The sequence below is a fragment of the Lynx canadensis genome, chromosome B4 (genome assembly GCF_007474595.2).
Source record: "Lynx canadensis isolate LIC74 chromosome B4, mLynCan4.pri.v2, whole genome shotgun sequence".
Taxonomy (NCBI): domain Eukaryota; kingdom Metazoa; phylum Chordata; class Mammalia; order Carnivora; family Felidae; genus Lynx; species Lynx canadensis.
This window is the reverse complement of record NC_044309.1, coordinates 135,699,333-135,720,958: the sequence shown is the minus strand read 5'-3', so window position 1 is coordinate 135,720,958 and position 21,626 is coordinate 135,699,333. Positions and strand designations below refer to the sequence as shown.

The 21,626-nt window shown below is 56.6% G+C and overlaps 1 protein-coding gene across 1 annotated transcript in view; it reads right to left on the bottom strand.

Moving 5' to 3' along the window:
- The window catches only part of MPPED1 (metallophosphoesterase domain containing 1), a 62,633-nt gene extending 41,323 nt beyond the window's left edge, over positions 1–21,310 (bottom strand). Inside the window, exons 1-2 of the mRNA XM_030320867.1 lie at positions 20,993–21,310; positions 12,917–13,098 (exon numbers count right to left, since the gene is read on the bottom strand). Of these exons, the coding sequence (XP_030176727.1) occupies positions 12,917–13,098; positions 20,993–21,216 (406 nt within the window). The 5' untranslated portion in view covers positions 21,217–21,310. The remainder of the gene's footprint in view (positions 1–12,916; positions 13,099–20,992) is intronic.
- Between the last annotated feature and the right edge of the window lie 316 nt (positions 21,311–21,626).

The following is a 21,626-nucleotide window of genomic DNA, read 5'->3' as shown; positions in this document are numbered from 1 at the left end:
TGCCCAGCAGGCATGTGGCTGGTCAGGGCCAGGGAGGGGATCCGCCCGCTCCAAAGGCAGCATCCTTCCCACCGGCTCCTTTCTCGTGGTAGGAATTTGATTTAATTTATAAATAGTAAATATGAAGTGCCAACTGGGGGTGCTGTCTGTGGTGCTGAAGTGCAGGCATGCATGAGACCAACAAGATCCCCGCCTTTGAGTAGTGGGCCCCATGCGATGTTGGCAACAAAGGAATAAACAAGTAAGTACCAGGTCAGGTGGGGACACTTGATACGAAAAAAATAAAGCCAGGCGGGCGAGCTGGACAGAAAGCATCGGGGTGGGGAAGCTGACCAATCCAGGGAAGGTCTGAGAAGGTGACCTCTGAAAGCCAGGACTTGGGGCGACCTCCAGGAAACCACATCCCTGCACTGGGTCTCTGTCTCCTCATCTGCAAAGTGGGGACAACATTACAAAAAACGTGGGCTTTTTGTCGCAGGGGAGAAGTGAGCAAACAACATGAGAACACCTTTAGACTGTAGAGTGTTTTTGAACTATAAAGTGCCATCCAGAGGAAGGCATTATTGGTAAGCCCCCATGAGACTTGGAAATGAGTCTTTGTAGCAAAATGTGTTTTTCCGAATATGACACGTAGGGTGTCGGACAAATTCTCACATCCTGTCAGCAACTTAAACATGACTTTATTTGGCTGGCCCCGATGCTATAAAGTGTTACTCATGACCACGAATATCAAAACAGTCTTGAAAAGGAGTGATTTGCTAATTGAAAAGGCCAGGGTTTTCTGGATACACAGGAGAAGTTCCCATATTTAAAAAAAAAAAAAAAAAAGGTCACCTTAGGTATTAAAAAATACTACAAATTTAAGAAAGAGAACAGACCTTGAGTGACAATCCTGATTCCACTTTTATTTGCCGTTAAGATCTTGGGCAAGCTCTTCACTTCCCTGAGCTCAGTTTCTCCATCTGTAGAGACACTAACACCTCGAGGGGCTGTCTAGCTGTGTTGTCCCATACGATGGTGATTAACCCCCCACAGCTATTTAAGTTCGAATGAATCACAATGAAATAAAACACAACAGTCAGCTTCTCGGTCGCACTAGCCACATTTCTAGTGCTCAATACCCACATGAGGCCCAATGGCTACCATACTGGACCTAGGGCCTGACTACTCACCGCCTGGGAGCTTGTAAGAAATGTGGAATCTCCAGCCCATCCACATCTGCCAAGTTGGGACCCACATTTTACCCAGACTCGCCCTCCAGGAGCTTCTCACGCACCTGAAGTCTGAGAAGGGCTAGCTGTCAGGATTCTGTGAGAGACCCGGCAGGGAGACGCCCCACGAGAAGGGGCAGCTCTGTGATAACGACAGCAGTGGGGGCAGGGCAGTTTCCACGCCCTCTCTGAGTGGTGATCACAGTCGCCAAACGAAACCAGACACAGAGCTTCCGGCAAAGTCTACGCTGAGCCCAGGTGCAGGAGGCATGCGGGGGAAGGTGCGGACAGAGAAATGGTGGGATCTTCCAGACATTTCAGAGGTTTGTGTGCACACGGGGACAGAATATTTCATTTCTGTGCTAGCCAGGATGTTCGAGCGGTGGACTATTCCTGTTTTGGAATGAAGTCCAGCATGAAAATGACATTTTAAAAAACCCACAGGCTTATTTCACATCCAAACACATCGCTCCAAGCTGGTAGAAAAAAAGAAAAGAAGCATACCAGCAAGAAAATCTTGCCTCCTCAGCTTTTGAATGACCGCGCCGGTATTTCTCTACTAACCAACAATTCCCTCCAACGGTTCTGCAGCCTCGAACGGGCACTAAGGAGTGAAGATGCCCCGTGGGGTGAAGCGAAGGGTCATGGAGGGAAACCCAGCAAAGCCTCTGAGCCCGCGTGGTTATTAACACATCATCCTTCCTCCACACTTCCTCCAGTCTGGGAGGATCCATCGTACAGATGGGGACCTGAGACCCAGGTAAGTCCGTTGCCCATGGTCCCATGCCTGGCAGGCAGGTGAGCTGTGAATTAAACCTCCATGGGTCTAACTTGATCACAGGTTACCACGTCAGGCATCATGTCATGGTGCTTTCTCATTTACGTGTCTCTCCAGTAGAAATCTTGTTTGTTTTGCCACCCACTGTACCCTCAGCGTCTAGCACAGAGTCTAGGACAACACAAGTGCCCAATACGTGTTCTTGAGGGAGTGAATGACTGCAAACCAATGGCAAGTCAGGGCTCCAGCCTCAGACCCTTGGTTAGCCTGCCCCTTCGAGCTGGAAGGCCTGAACCCACCCTTCACCTGACCAAACGTCGCTCAGATGCCAAGGTCTCCCTCAACTCCCACTTCCTACGTGAAGCCTCCTGGCCTTCCTACTTGGTTCGCGTCCCCTATCCAGCCTCCGCTTCTCCCACTCACTCACTCACTCCCTCGGGCCCTCCGTGGCAATCCAGCCATGCCTGCCCAGTGGCCCTCAAAGGTGCCACCAGCACTGCTGACTCGAAGCTGCCGCCCCTGCCCAGAATGCTCTCCCTAACTGGCTCCGCCCGTTCGGCACTTTGCTCAAATGTCACTTCATCGGGTCCTGCCCTGACCCCTTATCCTAACTCTCCAACACACCACAGCTCTCTTTACCCATGGCCTGTCTTCTGTTTGTTCACTGCAGCATCCCCAGTGCCCAGGATCATGCCCAGCACATAACAAGTGCTCAGCAAACATACGTTGAGTAAACAATCAACTGTAAACTGGAAAAGATTATTATTAATAATCATGATGGCGAATACTTCAGGGCAGGCTTATAAACAAATTAGAAGTGAGACACCAGACAACAAAGATACATAAGGTGGCAGCAAGAGGGGACGGGGTGGGTGCGTTCCAGGGACCTTCAGGGAAGAATGCAGACATCGATTAATTTTAGATTGAGTTAAGTCAGATATGCATATTAAAAATTTATGAGCAGCCACTAAACAAATTGAAAAAGAATGTAGAATTTCCAAACCAGTAGAGGGGAAAAAAGCAAACTTCAATCAATCCCAAGCAGGGGCTGGGGCACACAATGAATGGCAGAAACGGACAGGTTTAATATACAGGAAACACCAAACAAATATTCATTGGTATTATTCAAATACAAAAATCTTTACCAAGATCCTCCTACATAGAAATGACAGGGACACAAGTCTGGCCTTCAAGACACTCACAGCTGAGTGAGACGGATGCCCGACATGACACAGGGTGTGGATCAGAGTGGCTTGAAGATTTCCTCCTTCCAATTATCAAAGCCACTTACCAAATGCATCACCCTTTTCACTTTGGCCCTCAGGAAGCTCAGGCTCCTACTTCCAGCTCACAGGGTCCATCCAACCCTGAGTGTTGATATTCTAGGCTCTCCTTTTGAACTACTCTAATTTCTTTCTTTTTTTAAATCTTGGCTTTTAATTTATCAGTGACGTGTTACCATTTTACTATCCTTACTGCTTCTATAAATCATCTCAAATCTTTCGGCACAAACTGGGATATAAATAAGCAGGCATAAAATCCCCCAGAATAACAAAAGGAAACAAAGGAAGAAATCTCAGAGACCCCAGGCCTTTCAGAGATGTGCTTCTATACCTTGTTTAAGCATAAATTTTTTGTTGTTGTTTTTAACTTAAGGCAGAGATTTTTAGGATGATGGTCTTGCAAAACATGTTTGAAATGTACACATGCGGGGCGCCTGGGTGGCTCAGTCGGTTAAGCATCCGACTTCAGTTCAGGTCATGAACCTCCTGTTCATGAGTTCGAGCCCCAAATAGGGTTCTGCAGTAACGGTACAGAGCCTGCTTGGGATTCTCTCTTCCCCTCTCTCTGCCTTTTCCTCTCTCTCTCTCTCTCTCTCTCCAAATAAACAAATAAACATTTTAAAAAAGAATACACACACACACACACACACACACACACACACACACCCCAGTGGGTCTCATTCATTTCCAAAGCCATTCTGTTGCAAATAGATAATTCCCACTTAACCACACTTCTCAAGGGGGTTGGTTATATGTTAATACGAAAACACTGCAATTATGCCTAGCCAAGATCATTTGACCACAGCTAGAAATTCTAGATTCTTTCACCTTCATTAGAAGTTAATTTTCTCTCTTTTAGCCCCTAAAACATGCTTTGGCTTTGTGAAGAATTTTTTTTTTGATGAGTATAAAAATTTAATTTTTGAAATGAACACCAAATTTGTGCTGCACTGTTCACCCATTTTTTAAAATCTGGGCATCAGTCTTGCCCCTGGGAAAGCACCTGGTCATCCCTCACTTTGGCCACTGTGCTATCTACAACCAAATTCCTTGGGCACCATCCAGGCTCCTGACCAGAGAGCTGCCAGAAATGGGGACCGAAGTCAAAGAAAAATTTTGCATTAAATATTCAGTCTTGAGTCTTTGCAAGAATAACAGGTTTCTGGAAATGTCTGAATCGGGCCATTATATCCAACTAATGAGGAAAGGAACCAGAATCCACGTTAGATCTACTATCTGCATTCAGTGATAATCCCTGTAAGATCTTTAAAAAAAAAAAAAAAAAAAAAAAAAAAAAAGGACTCTTTCTTCTTAATGTGTATTTATTTTTGAGAGAGAGAGAAAGAGAGAGACAGAGCGGGGGAGGGGCAGAGAGAGAGGGAGACAGAATCTGAAGGAGGCTCCAGGCTCCGAGCCGTCAGCACAGAGCCCGACGCGGGGCTTGAACTCACAAACCGCGAGATCATGACCTGAGCTGAAGTCAGACAACTGACTTCAGACAACAGCTCAACCAACTGAGCCACTCAGGCGCCCCTGCACATTTTGATTGATGTGACCACATGATAAAATTTCTCTTTCTTTTTCTTCCTTTGCTTAACAAATACGGGTTGAGCGCCCTCCTAAGCCAGGCCTGCCGGGCTCCGTGGACACCAGGTCAGTGACCCGCCTCACACTCCATCCCCACCTCCCATCAGCAAACCCTGTTGATGTCATCTCCAAAATGCGGTCGAACCCTGCACTTTGCACTGTGCCCTCGGCCACCCCCAGGTCCAGTCCCGGCTCCCCTCGCCTCTCAAGGACACCTGTAAAATCTCTCCTGGTGCCCCAGTAGCCGCAGCCCAGCTCACCCAGCAGCCAAAGGAGTCTTTCAAAACACTGAGTCAGACCATGTCCTTCCCCTGCCTCAGCCCCAGTGGCCACTTTAACACTTAGAATAAAACCCACGTCCTCACCCCAGCTTCTGGGCAGCAGGACCGGGCCTCCTCCCTGGCCTCCAGGGCCACTGTGCTCAGCCCTGAGGGCCTCTGGCTACCCTCCAGGCAATTCAGAACTGGGTTCTTCTCAGCGCAGGACCCTCTCGGAGGGGGCTTCCTGGACCACCTTATGTCAGATAAACCCCTGCCCCAGTCACTCTCACCTCGCCCTGTTTGCTGACCTGATTTACTGATCTAATCACCAAAATGATCTTGTCTATTTACTCTGTTTAATCTTTATAACCCGTCCCTGCCTCAGGCCCCTCGGGCAGGAACCACACCCGCGGTGGACATCCCTGAACCCCCAACACCGAGCCAGCGAATGTAGTGGGCTCCTGAAACCTGTATTGAGCGGGGTGAGTGTGGACCCCTCCCCCGTGCTCTCACGGTCACAGCCCAGCAGGAGAAGCAGACCCTCGCCCAACCCACCGGGGCCCAGAGGCCAGGAGGAACGTGGGCCCGGGGCACTGCTCCCCGGACAGCGCCCGCACAGCCAAGCAAGAGCACCGGGGCGGCCCTCGTTAACACATGGTCCACATGTCACATTTTATGGAGGTCGGACACTCAGCAGGGGGGGAAGCGAGGTCACCCGATTGGTGCGGGGCAGAGCCAGAGGCGGGCCCCAGGAGCCCCGACTGCCGTTCTCTATCCCCTGCTCTGGTTGAAGAGGCTGCGGGTCCTGTCCACGGAGCAGGGTGAGGCCCGTCCCCGAGGAGCTGAGCTGCTTCCACCCCTGGGGATCCCGGCCACACCGGCAGAGCTCCTCGCCTGTGCCCTGTCCGCACAGTGCTGGACAGTGGGAGAGCTCTGCTGCCTGGAGAGCAGGCTGCCGATGCCGGGGGGACCCAGGAAGGGTCCTGCTCCGCAGCGGGGTGCCCTGGGACCGGGGACGGTGCAGGGGCTCCGTGTACTATCTCTGCAGGGGCCGTCTCTGCAGCCTTGTACACAAAACATGAGACGTGCCACGGTCACGGCCCAGGCGTGGCAAGCAGGTGACACGCACACAGATGAGAAATGTTTGGTGGGGAGAGGCGGGAAGGACGGAGGTCAAAAAGTTAAAGGGATAAGACAAAAGCAGGGTCTCGTGCTCACACACGCTGCCGGGGACAGAGCTGAGGGCGGCGGTTGGGGACAGCTCAGCCTTCCACGTGAAGGGCGGCTACCCCGCCAGGAAGGGCAGACCGGAGATCAGGGAACAGTCAGAACCTGGGACGTGGCTGCCGCGGGAAGGCAAGTGGTTGAGCGGTGTTGGCAGGGTTGGGGGTGGGGACCCTCCAGCCGCACGGGGAGCCCATCTTTTCCCGCAGGCCCTAACAATCCCTGTGCCTGGGGGCACCCTCCAGCTCCTGCGTGGGGAGAGCCAGCGCCCTGCGCGTTCCGGGGCCCCTCACCTCCACCTGCAGCCATCCCGCGGGCTCCTGGGCTACATCGCAAAGAGGCACAAGGCTGCGGGCGGCCCACTCCTGCGGCCGAACCCCTGCGGCCCTCGGGCCTTCAACACTGTGGCAGATGAGGCGAGAACCAAAAACACCGCCGTGGAGTGATTTCCCGTTTCCCTTCCTCTCCCTTCCTCCCTCACAGACTTTAATTAAGGGTTTACTTGCAGGAGACCCAGCTCTATTTAACTAAATCCTTGGACCCCTTTTATATTGTCTTATATCTCGTTTCATGCTAGGGCCCCAGTAAAAAGTTAATTATAACTTCCAAATACTCCATTACCAGGCCCCCATCTTCCTCCCCTGCCTGATTCTGCTAAGGGTAGCGCCACTTAATTAACTGGCACATCTTATGCTTGTCAGACGTCTCCACGCTTTATTCAACCAACACCCGCCCAGCAGCCCTCAGGGCCAGCGGGGGCGGGGCTCTGAGGACCCTCGCTGACCGGGGCACTATCTCCACCCTCTAGGGGTTCACAGGATCCGGCAGGGGGACGGCGACTATCTCCACCCTCTAGGGGTTCACAGGATCCGGCAGGGGGACGGCGAGCCTGGCTGGCCGGCCCGCCTGGGGGCCCACGGTGGCTCAGCAGGTAATATAAGCAGGTGAAGGGGGCAGGCAGACAGTAGCAAGGTCAGAATACCAGTGACAGCTGATACCGGCCTCAGAGGGAAGGGAGAGGGCACGCTGGAGGGATGCACGCAGGTTTGGGACGGAACGAGTCTGAAATTCTGGTGGACAGCCAGGAGGAAGTGTCTTCTGAGAAGAGTGAACAATACACCAGCTGGATCTCAAAGGGAAAGCTAAGTGTGGAAAGACGGGGCGGGTGTCTGGGCAGCAGCAGGAGCTGGGGGCCTGAGTGACTGTCATCTGGAAAGAACCAAGGCTTCAGCGGGCAGGGGCAAAGCAAGGAACAAAAGGAGACGGGCATGGGGCGGTGCGGAGAGGACGGTGGGGTGGAGACTGCTGCGGGAGAACCCAAGTTAGATGGGCGGTGTCCAGCCCGGGGCGGTGGGGGCAGGGGGGAGGGTGGAGAAGCCGGGAGGGAGGGGAGGGGAGGGGAGGGGAGGGGAGGGGAGGGAACAACTGGCCTGTGGCCTCCGGGGCCCATGCAGGCGTCTGAGGCCACCAAAGCTAGGGGGTGGGAGTGAGGGCTGCAGAGGCCAGGGCTGAGGAAGCCAGCCTGGCACCTGCTGGTCACAGAGAGCGAGCCTGGTGACCCTATGTGAATCAGTCCTTCAAGGCACGGCCGCCAGTGGAAGCCGGCAGCCTGGTGCTCACACCCGGGGCGGGATGCGGGTGGTGTCGAGACCCCGGGTCAGCGGCAGCCTCGGCAGCCAGCATCTTGGGAGGTGGGTGCTGCTGGGGCTCAGCGTCTCCTCCTGCTCTCGGCACCCCTGGCCTCCAAGGGGGACCCCAGACAGCCACCTGAAATACCAGACCCTCCTTGGTTGGGTCCAGATCCCTGCTGGCCTCAGCTCCTGGCCTCATCGTGCAGACCCCAACTCGGCCTCCACCCCTCGGTCTTCTCAGACCCACCCCAAGTTCCAAGTTGCAACAGCCACAGCTCACACCCTCCTGCAGACCGCCCGGCCCTCCCCAGAGCCCCCACTTACGGCTGCTCCCACCCAACGACAGTCAGCTGTGCACGGCCCTGCTGGGGACACAGTGACCGGCTCGCAGCACATCAGTGTGCCGCCCACTCGTCCATCCCGAGCCCACAGCCTCTGGCCGCCCCCTACCCCCACCCCGGGCCAAGTGCTGCCTGGTGCTGGGAATGAGGCTCAGCCCTGCCCTCCAGGCGCTGATGGCCTAGGTGGGAAACAGGGGCATGAAGCCACAGATAATGCCCTGCCACCACCAGGATCTGAACGGGGAGCTCTGGGTGCAGAGGGGAGAGAGGCCAACGCTGCCCTACTGGGCGGGGCAGGCTTCACGCGCAGCGACTGGAGGGCGGGCAGGACTCTGCACGACAGGAGGAAGAACATTCCCCACTGCGGGGAGAGCAGGAGCCAAGGCCAAGAGTGGGGACGGAGGAGCACAGCGTCAGCTGGTTCGGGTGACACTGAGGTCATTAGCTATGGAAAAACAAGGAGCTTCCAGCACATTCCTTTCCATTTTCAGCAAGTTTTGCTGTTCCTTTCACCCTTTCTAGCTGAAAAGCCTGTCCTTAGTGATCTTTGAGCTGTTCCCGGAACATTTACAAACCAAGCTGGCATTTCTACTTCATGAATATATTTGGGATATTAATGGGCAACGGGAAAGGTATTAACGGTCTTCTCAGGAGAACCCTGTCGCCCCCAAACCTGCCCCCTCCAACAGACAGACCCAGACAGAACCCTGCAAATGGGCAAAACACGGTCACCACTCACAGCCAAGCCCAGAGCAGTGCACCCGCCAGCAAATTAGAGTCAGCTTGAATTTAGCCACACACACCGCAGTTAGGTGTCCAATCTTGACTTGCAAAGAAGGTCTTTATTAATTTCTTAAATCCCCTCTTGACTGCCTGGAGGTGACCCCTAGAATATGATTTTAAATGCTTTCTGTGAAATCAATGAACGGGGAAGAAGCAGGCTACTGTAGATTTCAAATCCATAACTTTCTTATCCAAGGAGAAGAGCCTGGCCCTTCCAGGGATGGGGAGTGAGGGGGAAGCCCTGCTGTCCTAGGGAAGGGCTCCAGGTGGCATTCTGAGTAGATGGATGACACCAGGCCTGACCTAAGGCCAGGGCTGCCCTCACCGCCATCTTGGGACACGTTCTGCACCAGATACCAGAGAGGCTAAGATTTCTTTAAAAACGATAAGATTTTTACTGTTGCCTTTATATGATGCACATGCTCCGTACAGAAAATCCAGGTAGAGGAGAGAGAAAACCATAAAGAAGAAAATACGCCATGACCCACCACCCAGACATCAATTCTGGAACATTCCAGAGACTTTGGTCTCACTCTAACTCCGTAATTCAGGCCTTTGAATACCTTTTTAAAGGTCACTCCCCTACACATACCTCCCCCAAATCCCCTTTGCACTTGGAACCAACCCCCAAGTCCCATCCTTGGCCCACAGGCCTGCAAACAGGAGCCCCCCGCCCCCCGCTCCTCAGATGCACCGTGTCCCCATCACCAGAAGGCAAGCATGCCCTGTCCCTCCCACCGCACTGTCACCCCGGTGCCTGGGACACACATGGCACGTGGGAGGTTCCCAGTGAGACAGACCAAATGGATGAATGAGTACTTCCTTCCAGTCTTTTCTCCGTGTGTGTGTGTGTGTGTGTAACTGCAGACATAGCTAAGATCATACATCAACACTTCTCAGAAACTGCACACACTTTTGCCCACACATTGTTCTACCAATTCTCCTGCTACTCACCCCCATGGCTCAGATCAGATGTTCCCCTCTCCTGGGGGACCCGCCCATGACGCCTACCTCTACCCCAAGGGGAGACCTGATCTGGCAAACGCCAGTTTGGGGTGGGGGTGGGGGGCGACAATGTCACATACACAACACTTCACAGAAGCCGATCATTCCTCTATCCTAATGGAGCCTCAAAACAACCTGCTTCCAAAGAGGTAGGCAGGGCAAGGGGAGCCTGACCGCCTGCCTCTAAAAGGAGGCCGCTGAAGCCCAGACAGGTCTCGTGGCTGCTGTAATTACCCGGGCAGGAAGCAGATCCAAGATGGCAAAGCGCACACGTTTACGTTGAATCAGAGAGGTTTCACCGTAAGAAGAACAAGAAAGGAGATAACGGCTGAGGAGGAGCTCAGCTCCAGAACCCAACTGCCTGGGTTCGAATCCAAGTAGCTCTGCCACACGCCATCCACGTGGCCTTGGGCAAGTCACGTCACGGTGGTGGGTCTCGGCTTTCTCCTCTGTAAAATGGGGGTGACAACGGCTCCTGCCTCAGTCTGTCGCCAGGAGGATGAAAGGATTTGATAAGACACACCAAGTGCAGAGAATAGTGCCCCGCACGCATCAACACTCACTAACCGCTAGGCGTCTGTGAGAGCGCACCTGTCCTGACCATGCACTTGGGCCTAATGAGCCCCCAGGCCAGCTCTCAGCCACGGTCGCCACCTCCCGGGGCCCCGAACTGCCAGCCCACAGAGGCGGAGTCTCACTTCTCACTTTGGGCGACAGGCAGGCTCCCTAAAAGCCCACTGCAGGTAGACCTCTAGGAGCCTGCTCCTATATACGTGCTCACTCACGCGCAAATTCCCTGCTGCTCAGTCAAATAGGGGGAGGGGCTCCTCATTCTGGAGTCTGGAGTCTGGAGCCCCCCCCCCCCCGACCCCACCCTATCCCACTTGAATGACCGGCACTGACATCGGCAAACACTTCGAGGCAGCAAAGGGGAGACGCCTGGGGGACCCCCTGTGTAAGCTCATCCTTCCACCTGCAACAACCCAGGCAGATAAATCGATCCAGCTCCGGGTCACATGAAGACCCTGCCACGCCCCCCCCCCCCCCCCCCCCCCAATTCCCACAGCACGTTGTTCTGACTTCTGTGAAAAGGCAGCTAGAACCATCTTTCTAAAATGGCCGGCTCGCCATGCTGGCCCCCTGGGGCCCCCAATTCCCCTCACGTTCAGAGTCGCGGCCAGCCCAGCCCTCCTTCCGGGGCCCTCACCCTCAACGCCCCAAACCCCCTCACCCCGGCCACAGCACCCGGCCACTCCTCTCCAGTGCCCACCAGCACGCCTGACCCCAGCTGCCCCTTCCCTGCACCGACTCGCAACTGCTAAGTCAAGGCCTGGCCCGGAGTCAGCTTCCCCAGGAAGCCTCCCCTGCCGGCAGAAGGCCATCGTCGGCCCTGACCTGTGCTCCCGGAGCACGTGGCACCATCCCAGCTGCACGGGCGGCCGTTTGCCTCACTCATCCCCTCCGCAGTGACGGGACCTCGTCGGAATCAGTCCCCACCCTTGAGACCCTCGGGCTAACTCTCCTTCTAATTGGGACGAAAACAGCACCGGTCCTCAAATTCACCTGGTTCCCAAAAGTTAGGTAGGCAGTGACGGAGAGGAGTCTGGCCCACAGCGGGAGCCTGGCACCTGCCTGGGACACAGGCTTGGCTCAGCCTCACATCTTTGGAGACCCGCAGCCGTTGGGGGGTGGGGGACGGGAAGCCGGCAGGGACCCCACCCTAGGGGGGGCAGCCCGGGGCCAGGAGGCAGCACGCGACAAGGCAAGGAGCCGTGAGATAGACCCGCCCTGCGGGAGCCCTCTCCCACCTCGGCCTCCACACATTCCAGCCCAAACGGGGCGCTTGACCAGAATCTCCCGTTTGAAAAATCAATATTTAAAGCTCCAAGCCTGCCAAGCGGAGGGAAGGCCTTGCTTGTAAATATTTGTCTCGACTGGCAAAGCTGGGCCTCTCGCTCCTGCGGCTCCCCCCGCCTCGCTCCTGGCCCTCTGCTCACGGAGCTCCCAGCCAAGTGCGCGGTGGGGGGGAGGGGGTGCTCTGGGGGGAGTGGGGACCGTCTGGCGGCCGAGCAGCGCTGGGCACGGAGGTGGGACTGCTCTGCACCCACACCTCCCAGCCAGCGCACTGGCACGCTGGGCCGCCCAGGGGCCGTCCATCTGTCCCCCAGGCCACGGCAGAGACAGCTCGCTGTGCGGTTTCTCTAGATTCCGGGCAGGTTGTTTTTCCCAGGAGGCACTCCACATTTATGTTTTTTGTTTGTTTGTTTGTTTGGGAAGAAAGCAAAAAGCTGAAGACAAACCCCGGGGGGCACGCTTATAAATCATCGTCCACCATCGCCCATCGAGCTCCACTCCTTCTCCCAACGGCTGCCCCCGGGGAGGAGTCCGCACGGGTCCCCTGCCTGGGGGTCCCCTCACTGGGGAAGCCTTCACGCCGGTGGTGGTGGCTGAGCCGGTACAGACCAGCTGGGTGCCTGCCGCTCCTAGAGACTGATTCATTCATTCGCCCACTATGCCTTCATTCATTCACCAATTATTTATTGAGCACCTACCTGTCTCAGGAGCCAGGGGCTACACATGCAAATGGACATAAACAAACCTTGACAAAATCCCTTCTGGAGGGCGTCTCCCAGGCCAAAAGAATCGCACAAACTAAGTCACAGCGGGAGGCAAAAGCTGGGGTGCGAGACATCGAGGCGTGGCCGACAGCGGGCAGTCAGGGAAGGCTGCCCAGGGGAGGTGGGCAGGCAAAGCGAGGCCAGAGAGGGGGGCCCCCGGCAGCGCAGGAAGGCCACCTCCGGCCCGGCACCTACCGAGCCACTCGTTGAACTTCTTCACCTCGCTCGGGAGCCCCAGCTCCGTGAAGTCCCCGGCGTGGATGAGCACGTCGCCGTAAGGCATCTGGATGGGGTCCGTCCTCGAGTGGGTGTCAGACACACAGACAAAGCGGGTGTAGCCGGGCGGCTTGGGGGCATCGTGAGGCACGGGGTCCACCCTGCGGGGAGAGAAGACACTGCAGGCGGTGCGTGACCAGCACGAGGCCCGGGCACAGCTCACGGCCCCGCCAGCCACGGACACAGACGGCGCACCCGGACTTCCCAGTGGGCCCTCGGGGCTCCGAGTCCCGACTTTCCCGCTCGCTGGCTGAGCAAAACGTGTGTCCCCCTGAGCCTCAGTTTCCCCTCAGTAACATGGGGCCCTCAGGGGCTAAAGGAGGTAACTATCGAGTGGAGAGCACCTGTGGGCGCGGTGCGATTACAACGGCTTACCTGCTGTTTGGCTACTGCGGCCCTTTCCATCATCGACCCTGTTTAGATGAGTTTTTCCCCTACTCGCTCCCCTCCCGTGAGGTTTTTAACCCCACAGATAACTGTTCGTGTATGTATGCATATCTGGGCTTTCTAAGAAGAATAAGCTTTCTTCACCCCCTAAAAATGAGTTTCACCCCCCTCCGGAGATACCATCAGCCCCATCGAGAATGTAAGTTCTACGGCCTCTGGTCCGAGTGAAAGAACCAGCCCCAGGCACCGTGCGGGGGGCACGCAGCATCCAGGGAAAGATGTGTGCAAAAGCAGGGGTGGGGGGATCTCACAGGAGCGCGGGAAATCAAAGCACGAAAGATAGGCAGCAAGTTTTCAAAACCGTGAGATGGTCTCATCATTTTTGAAACAAGGGCTTTCCAGGGTTGTGCGGGCAAAGGGTCCCCGAATCAGACCGGGCTTCAGGTCCCAGCTCCGCCATTTCTCACTGACGTGTGACCTTCAGCAAAACACGTGGCCTGGTTCCGCTCGCCTGTAACGTGGAGCCACCTCACGAAGCAAAAACCACCGGGAAATTAAAAAGAGCTGCAGAAAGGTAAGTTCTTGCTCCGCGAAGCCCATCACAGCCCTCTGGTTTCGAGGACGACAGTGCTGAGTTAAGTGGCCCCGCGTGTCCCAGGGAACAAAGGGAGACCGTGGCTCCCAGTCCGGTGCTCCCCAAACCACGCTCAGCCTCCTCAGCTGAGTGATTCTGCCAGGCTCAGAACTCTTAAAAACAACGCAATGACATTTCAACGAGCGGCTCTCTCCAAATGAGTATGCCGCTCGAGGAGTTGTGTTTAAATCTAATTATGCGGCAAACCAAAAGCGGTACCGTATCAGTTACATAAATACTTTTAAAGACATCTTTCTAATTATCCTTTTTTTTTTTTTTCAGACAATATACTTCGAAGAAATTTAATTAACACCTTACGAGAGACGTGGGTTCAGCATGCTAATGTGCGGGGAGCGTTAGCGCGCTCTATCCACCACAGTGGGAGGCACCAAGCCAGCCTCCCCTCGTCCCGGGAGGGAGCACGCTCGGGCCTCTCCGGGGCCGGTCAAGGCGAGTTAGACTCCCGGCAGGTCAGAGTGGGGCATGACCGGGGAGAAGAGGAAAACCCTCAGAGTCTGATGATGACCAACAAGAAGGCCCCGGCACCCCCCCCCCCCGCCCCGCCTTCCTTCTGCCTCCATCCATTCAGTCAGTCACTCATTCATTCAGCCAAGCGCATTCTGCCCACTCACTGTGGGCCGGCCCCGAGCTCAGTGCCGGGGCCCCGGGGATGAACCGGGCCTAAACCCAGGCCAGGAGACCACAGACTGATGGTGGAGGCAGACTTGGCTAGGCAGTGACAATAAGGCCACCGGCTTTGACTGGGCAACGGAGAAGCTGGGGGCCAGAGAAGGCCCTAACCCAGCAAGGGGCTCCCTAGAAGCTTCCAGGAGGAGGCGGGACCTGAGCTGGTCTGGGAGCTAAAGACTCCCTCCCATCCCTGTGTCCTCAGAGTCCCTGCCCTCCTCCCCTGCCCCCAACCCTTTGACAGACGGTCTGGCAGGCAGCAGGCCTGTGGGTCACCTGTACATCCTGCCTGCCCCCAGCGCAGCCGATTGGACAAGGGGCAGACGGTTGCTACTGGGCTCTTGTCCTGGCACAGGAACACGAGTGAGCCAATCAAATTCCTTCCTTCCACCCTCCCTCCCTCCTTCCTTCCTTCCTCCCCTCCCTCCTTCCTTTTTTCCTTCCTTCTTTCCTTCCTTCTTTCCTTCCTTCCCTCCTTCCTTTTTTCCTTCCTTCTTTCCTTCCTTCCTTCTTTCCTTCCCTCTTCTCTTCCTTCCTTCCTTCCCTCCTTCCTTTTTTCCTTCCTTCTTTCCTTCATTCTTTCCTTCCTTCCTTCCCTCCTTCCTTTTTTCCTTCCTTCCTTCCTTCCTTCCTTCCTTCCTTCCTTCCTTCATTCTTTCCTTCCTTTCTTCCTCCCTTCCCTCCTTCCTTTTTTCCTTTCTTCTTTCCTTCCTTCCTTCCTTCTTTCCTTCCTTCTTTCCTTCCCTCCTTCACCCCTACACATACCGAGGTCATAAGCATGTCAAAGGTGACAGAGGCCAAGTCAAAGAGACAGAGAGGGATGATGAAGGGGGAGAGAGACAGGGAGCGAGAGGCCACCTCCAGAGCCACCTCTGGTCCCAACAACCTCTCCTCCTGTGAACCCTTAGCATGGAGCCTGAGCAGGCCTCAGCCCCGCCCACCATCAGCCAGCCAAAAGCAGGACCAGTTCCGAGGGCTCCAGTCGGGCTGTTGGAGCCTGGGCTCTTTAATTAACTATTCTTATTTCCCTCCACCCCGAGGCTACTGAGCTCAGTGAGGATGCAAACCTAATAATCCCCTGAGGAAAAAATAAAGACTCTTGCTTCTCTGCACTGTCCTCCGGCTATTTAGATTGTAACAAATGCTCAACTTGAAATAACAGCAACAGTAATGACACCGATGCTGGGTGCTCCCCACGGACGGGAGCTCATCCTGTGCTAAGCACGTTACATGCACCCACTGTCTTCGCACCGTGACCGTCTGGGCAGGGTATTATGGGTATGCCCATATTACAGATGAGAAAACTGAGGCTCAGGAAAGGCTTGCCCGGGATCTCAGCTATGCAGGCCGGTAAAGCTGCAATTTGAAGCCAGTCTTTGGTTCCAAAACCCCCACCGGACTGGACTGTTTCTAGACCCAGCTCATTTCATTCAGTCAATCTACGCGCAAATGCTTCCTAAAGGCCTCCTAAAGGCCGGGCATCTGCCAGGCACAAGGGATATACCTGTGGACAGGATACCCCCTGAGGTCACTTCGTGGAGTCCCCAAAAACCCAACCTGGAAGTGTTTGGGAGTGAGGAAAAGAACAAGGAGAGTCAAGATATGGAGAAAGAGAAAGAGAGAGCAGACAAGAAGGTGGGAGAACTTAACAGCATAAGTTGATCCCTAGATCCAGCTGTACCTGAAGCTGGGTCCAAACACGGGCTTTCTTACTAACTAAGTAAGCCAGTAAACTCTTTTATCCTTCAGGCAATTGACACTGAGTTTCTGACACTCGTAATGCAACACCCTGGCTGACACCTGAGTCACAGCAAGACTGTGGAGTCACTGAGGCTGGAAAAGTTAGTCCCATATCCAAGGCCCTGGCTAGTAAGTTACAGAGTAGATTGGCACCTGGGTCTCCACAACAGGGATCTGGGCATCTAACCTGTTGAGGCTAACAAAGCAAAATGGTTATTTTCCAGCGACATTCTGCGGGCCTCAGAGAACAGGGGACGGCCGCGGCTCTCTCTGAGACCTGAAACCTGTTGCCACCTGTCCCCAGCCTAACAAGGGGTGTTCCCACAAGAATCACGGCAGCAGGAAGGGTGCAGAATAGAGAGCACGGCCTCTGGCACCCAGGCCTCGGCCGGCACCCCAATTCGGCCACCTCCTCACCGTGCCCTGGACCCTCCCAGCCCCCAGGCCAGCTCTGGAAGGTGGGAGCCACCCACTCACTCTTGGACAAGGCGGGAGAGCTCAAGGACCCTCGAAGCTGGAAGCCTGGATGTGAGTGCCCCCTGCAGCCGTTCCCTGGGCCCCGGCCCCCTCCTCGGCCTCCCTCTCCCGTCAGCCACCAGCTCCCCGACGTCAGAAGCAGAGGCCATCTCCCCCGTCATCTCTACTTCTGGGGAAATGGGAAGCTCTGAAGGCCAGGGGGCTGGGGCCAGAGGACTCCTCCCTTCAGTGAGGCTCTGACCCCGTCCGGACACGTGACTGGGCAGCAGCCACGGCGGTTCCCAATGGGAGAGTCTGCCAATCCCCTCATTCTACCGTGAGGAAACTGAGGCCCAGAGGAGGGCAATGACTGGTTAGCTTGGTGTCCACTGCCCAGTGCTCTTTTCACGAGGCCCTCGTTCTGAGTCTGCTGCCCTCCCTTTTCCCCTCCCACCTCTCAGCCTTTGCTTTTGCTGGTCCCCCAACCCCAGGGGCTATGCCACTGCCCCCGGGAAGCCCCCGCGATCTCCCCCACTCTTCCGGGGCCATACTCCCTGCCTTATCCTCACTCCCTTTTCTTTCTTCTTTCCATCTCTCTGCTGTGCCAGGCTCGAGGGACCAGCCCCATGCTGGTGGCAGGGACAGGCCCTAGGGCCGGGCGGTAGGGGGTAGGGTCAAGGGAAGGGGAGATCTGGTCTGGGGAGCGGTCAGAGGGCCTTCCCAAGGAAGTGACATCTGGGTGAGATCTGAAGAATGAGTCCGTGTTAGCAGGGCAGAGCATGGAGGAGGCACAAAGGACACCATGTGCAGAGACCCGAGGCGGAAGGAGGCACGGAATGTTCCAGGCTTAGTCCTCTCCTCCTGCCTTGCCCCTTCACGCTCCCCGGGCTCACGGCTGACCGTCACTGTCTCCTGGGGGCCTCTCAGTGCATATGGACGGACTGGGGCCACAGGATCCCTTCTGAAGCCCAAGCCCACGGGAGAGGGAGGTCAGCGCCAGGACCGGGAAGTGTGGCCGGGAGGGGGCCTCCCCAGGCCCGACACACAGCCCCGCTCCCCTGACTCTGCTGTCTTCTTCAAGACATGCCTGGAGGGTCTTTACACAGGATGACTCAAGTCCCCACCAACAGGACTCCTTTTAAAGGCCAGAGAAAAGAGTTGCTATGCCTGGCACCAACCCCCAGGGCACCTCTAGGGCAGACCCCCCAGGATGACCCTGGCCTGGCGGTCAAGTCTTCTCACCGGCCACCGGGCCCAGTGCCCACCCACCCAGCCAGGTCAGAAGGGCTGGTGCCTGGAGGGGCTCTCCCGAGGCCACCGCAGGGTTTCTAGGCCCTCAGAGTGAGGGGTCCTGGGCCTCAGGGCCCCAAACCGGGAGGCCCAGATCCAGACATTCATTACTGAGGCAAAGGCAGCCTCGCCACCACCAGGGTCTCTGGGGGCAATCGCATAAATCACGCAGCTCAATCGGAGGCCATGTTTGGGTTGTCACTGTTGTTATTAAATATAAATTGTGGATTTATTAAATAAGGCCCCCTCGCTCCCTCACCCCGGAGACAAAGCCCAGGGTGGTGATAAATCACGTGTGGGGAAGCGGCATCCATCCTCCCTGTCTCCCCCTCGATGGAAACTCGTCATGGAAATCCAAACAGCCTCCTCCAGCAGCCTGCATGCTTCCCTCGGGCTTGGGGGCTGCGGTCTGAAAGGAGGGGGCGGGACGAAGCAGTCCCCCCGGGTCCCTGCATGGCCCTGGCTTCACCCAGCTTTATGCAAAGCTCTGTTTCAGAGCCGGGCCGGTCTGAGCAGGCAGTGAGGGAGCACTTGACGGGGAGCCCAGGACCGGGGCTCAGCACACGCCCTCCCCGAGGCAGTGCCCGAACCCCCTGAGCCCTGCGGCCAGTGGAAGCCGGGAGCCCCATGTCAGGTGGTGGCAGCTCAGAGCAGGCCAGGGTGAATCCGCTCTGCCTGCTCTAGCTGGGTGACCACAGGAAAGCCAGGAAGCATTTTCCCCACTGCACCTGACACCCTGCCGTGACACGTGCGCTAACTGCCTGCCACCCCGTGGGAAGGTCAGCTCGGCATGGCAGGGGCGCGTCTTTGATCGCTGCTGTATCAAGCACCTGGCCCAGCCCAGTGTGGACTAACGGCACGGAACATTTGCTCCCTGGCCCCGCTCTGGGTGGATCTACCTACTGAATCCTCGGCGTTTTCCAGATGGGGAGACCGAGGCACCCAGAGCCCCCTCACAGGGCAGTGGCAGAGCCAGGGGCTCAGAGCCCGGCAGGCGGGCTCGGGGCGCGCATTTCTAACGGGCCTGCTATGCGCCTGTTCGCAAACATCCTGACCCCGCGGCTGCTCGGGGGTTAAAGGGGGAGATGGCCCCTCTCCCACGTGGTCGCTCACTGCCCTTCCTCAGGATGCAGCCTGGCCTGCAGGGGTCCGCACGGGAAGGCTTCCCCCAGCCCCCAGCCCCCAGCCCCCAGCCCCCAGCCGGGCGTTTTCTGCATTCCTCATGTGTCCCCTTTTCTCGACCCTCTCCCAGCTTGCTGCCCTCGCTCATCTTCCTCGGACCTCAACCTAGAAGTCATCTTCTCCAGAGGGTCCTTCCTCCGCCCCCCGGCCCTCCTCTCCTCCGACCTCCTGTTTCCCTGGCTCTGTCCTGGGGCAGAGGCCTGCCTGGGTGTCTGCTGGGTCCGGGCAGGGGCACTGTAGGTGACAGCACGGTGCCACGTGGAATTAGCTCTGGCACCCGGGGACCCTTCCTCCTTTTTTTTTTTTAATGTTTACTTATTTTGAGAGAGAGAGAGAGCAGAGAAGAGACAGACGGAGAGGGAGGCAGAGAATCCCAAGCAGGCTCTGTGCTGTCAGCACAGAGCCCGACGCGGGGCTCGAACCCACGACAGCCGTGAGATCATGACCCGAACCAAAACCGAGAGGCGGACACTCAACCGATGGAGCCATTGAGGCACCCCATCCTGGGGACCCTTCTAAGTGGGGGCGCACAGGGGGCACTGGCCATGTGAACCCCACCCGCTCTGCCCACATGTTCTTCTTGTGCGTTCCCGCTGGGGCAGGAGTCCAGCCCAGCATCCAGGGACCTCAGGCCGGGTCCCATCCGGCCCGGGAAGACTAACCCCATCGACGAAAGAGAAAACCCGGCCTGGGGAAGGCCCCCCTCCCTGCAGCAGCCCTGCCGGGCCTCCAGGTCCCGGATACTAAGAATGCTGAGACCTTCCTGCCCCAACCTGCCGATCTGGCCCCAAAATGGAAACAGGAGGCCGTCTCCCAAACAGATAAAGTAGGCAGCTACAGACAACACCAGGCCTCAGTCCCTACAGAAATGAGCGTTTTTCCAAGCAAGCACGGAGGGAAGATGGGCTGGAGCCCACCCCAGGCCCGGTGCCCGCCTGCCTCCCTCAGCCCTTCCTCCCGTGACGAAGCTCCCCGCACCCACCCTTCACAGCAGAGGACGGCTCTCGAGGGAACCACAACCCGCCCGCCCCCACCTCCTGGCCTGGGATTGGAAACCCCCCCGGGCTCCTTCTCCAAAGCGGTCCACGTGCCAGATTCTCCAGTCTCCCCAAAGGAACAGCCGCCAGGCCCCCACGGAACCGGGGCTGCCTAGAAATGGTGCTCGCAGCCCTGGAGGAAGTGGGGGATAAACGAGGAGGAGGGTCTCCTAGGAACGCAAGGAGCTAGCCGCCTGGGGCAGAGCAAGGAGTTTATCCGTCTCCTCCCTGGGCCTCCTCTCCTCTCCAGACCTCAGAAAACAATCCAGGGAGGGGAGAGGTTCCCCCCACCGGTCGCGGGGGCTCTCGAGTCTGTGCCCTCGCCTTGGCCTTACTGCTGGGACATCGCTGGCCTTTTCCATCAGCCTCAAGGGGCAGGGAGCGGGACTGGAAAAAGCATCTCTGCTATCTCAGTAGAGGCAAAGGGGTCTGGACGAAAGGGAGGGAGGGAGGGGCAGAGGTGAGGGAAGACAGGCAGCCTAAAACTAGGGTCTGAACCTGCCTGGAGCCTGTAGCAAGCCCCTTCCCGCCCCCCCCCCTCCCCGGCCCCGGGCAGCCGGCCCGCCGAGAGCCTCCACTTACATCTGAACGTGCGGGGGCTGGAAGCGGCCCTGGTTGATGTTGTAGAAGGTGAAGGCCTGGGTCGGGTTGGAGCTGTACTCGTCCACCTCGATGATGAGCCGGCTGTGCTGGTGCCTCCGAGCGGCCATCACGTGGGACTGGGAGAACGCCATGCCCAGGCCGCAGGGCAGCAGGGCCAGGGCCTCGGCCTTCAGGACACCGGGGTCCCACCTAGCGCGCCACATGGGCCTCCGCTGGCCGCCCGGGCATCTCCCGCAGCCACCGCCGCCGCCCGGCCCCGAGCCAGACCTGGGAACAGACTGAGGAGACAGAGCAGAACCGTGCGGCAGTGAATCTGTTTGGGATTTGCTTTATTTAATGTCAGATGAAGATTTAGAAAGAGGAGGGGGGGGGAGAGAAAAAAAAAAAACACAGTCATACAGCTCAAAAACTCATTACAGATCTTTCCAACTCAGCAGTTTGATGAATATACTTTGGTAAAAAGAAAAGGGAAAGGGAGGGAAGAGACCAAAAAAAAAAAAAAAAAAACCCCAAAAAACAAAACCCACAACGCTGGGAACGGATGCATGCGTGGTCCGACATGTTTAAATACTTAAGACTTTTTTTTTTTTTTTTTTCTCTTCGACAAAATCCT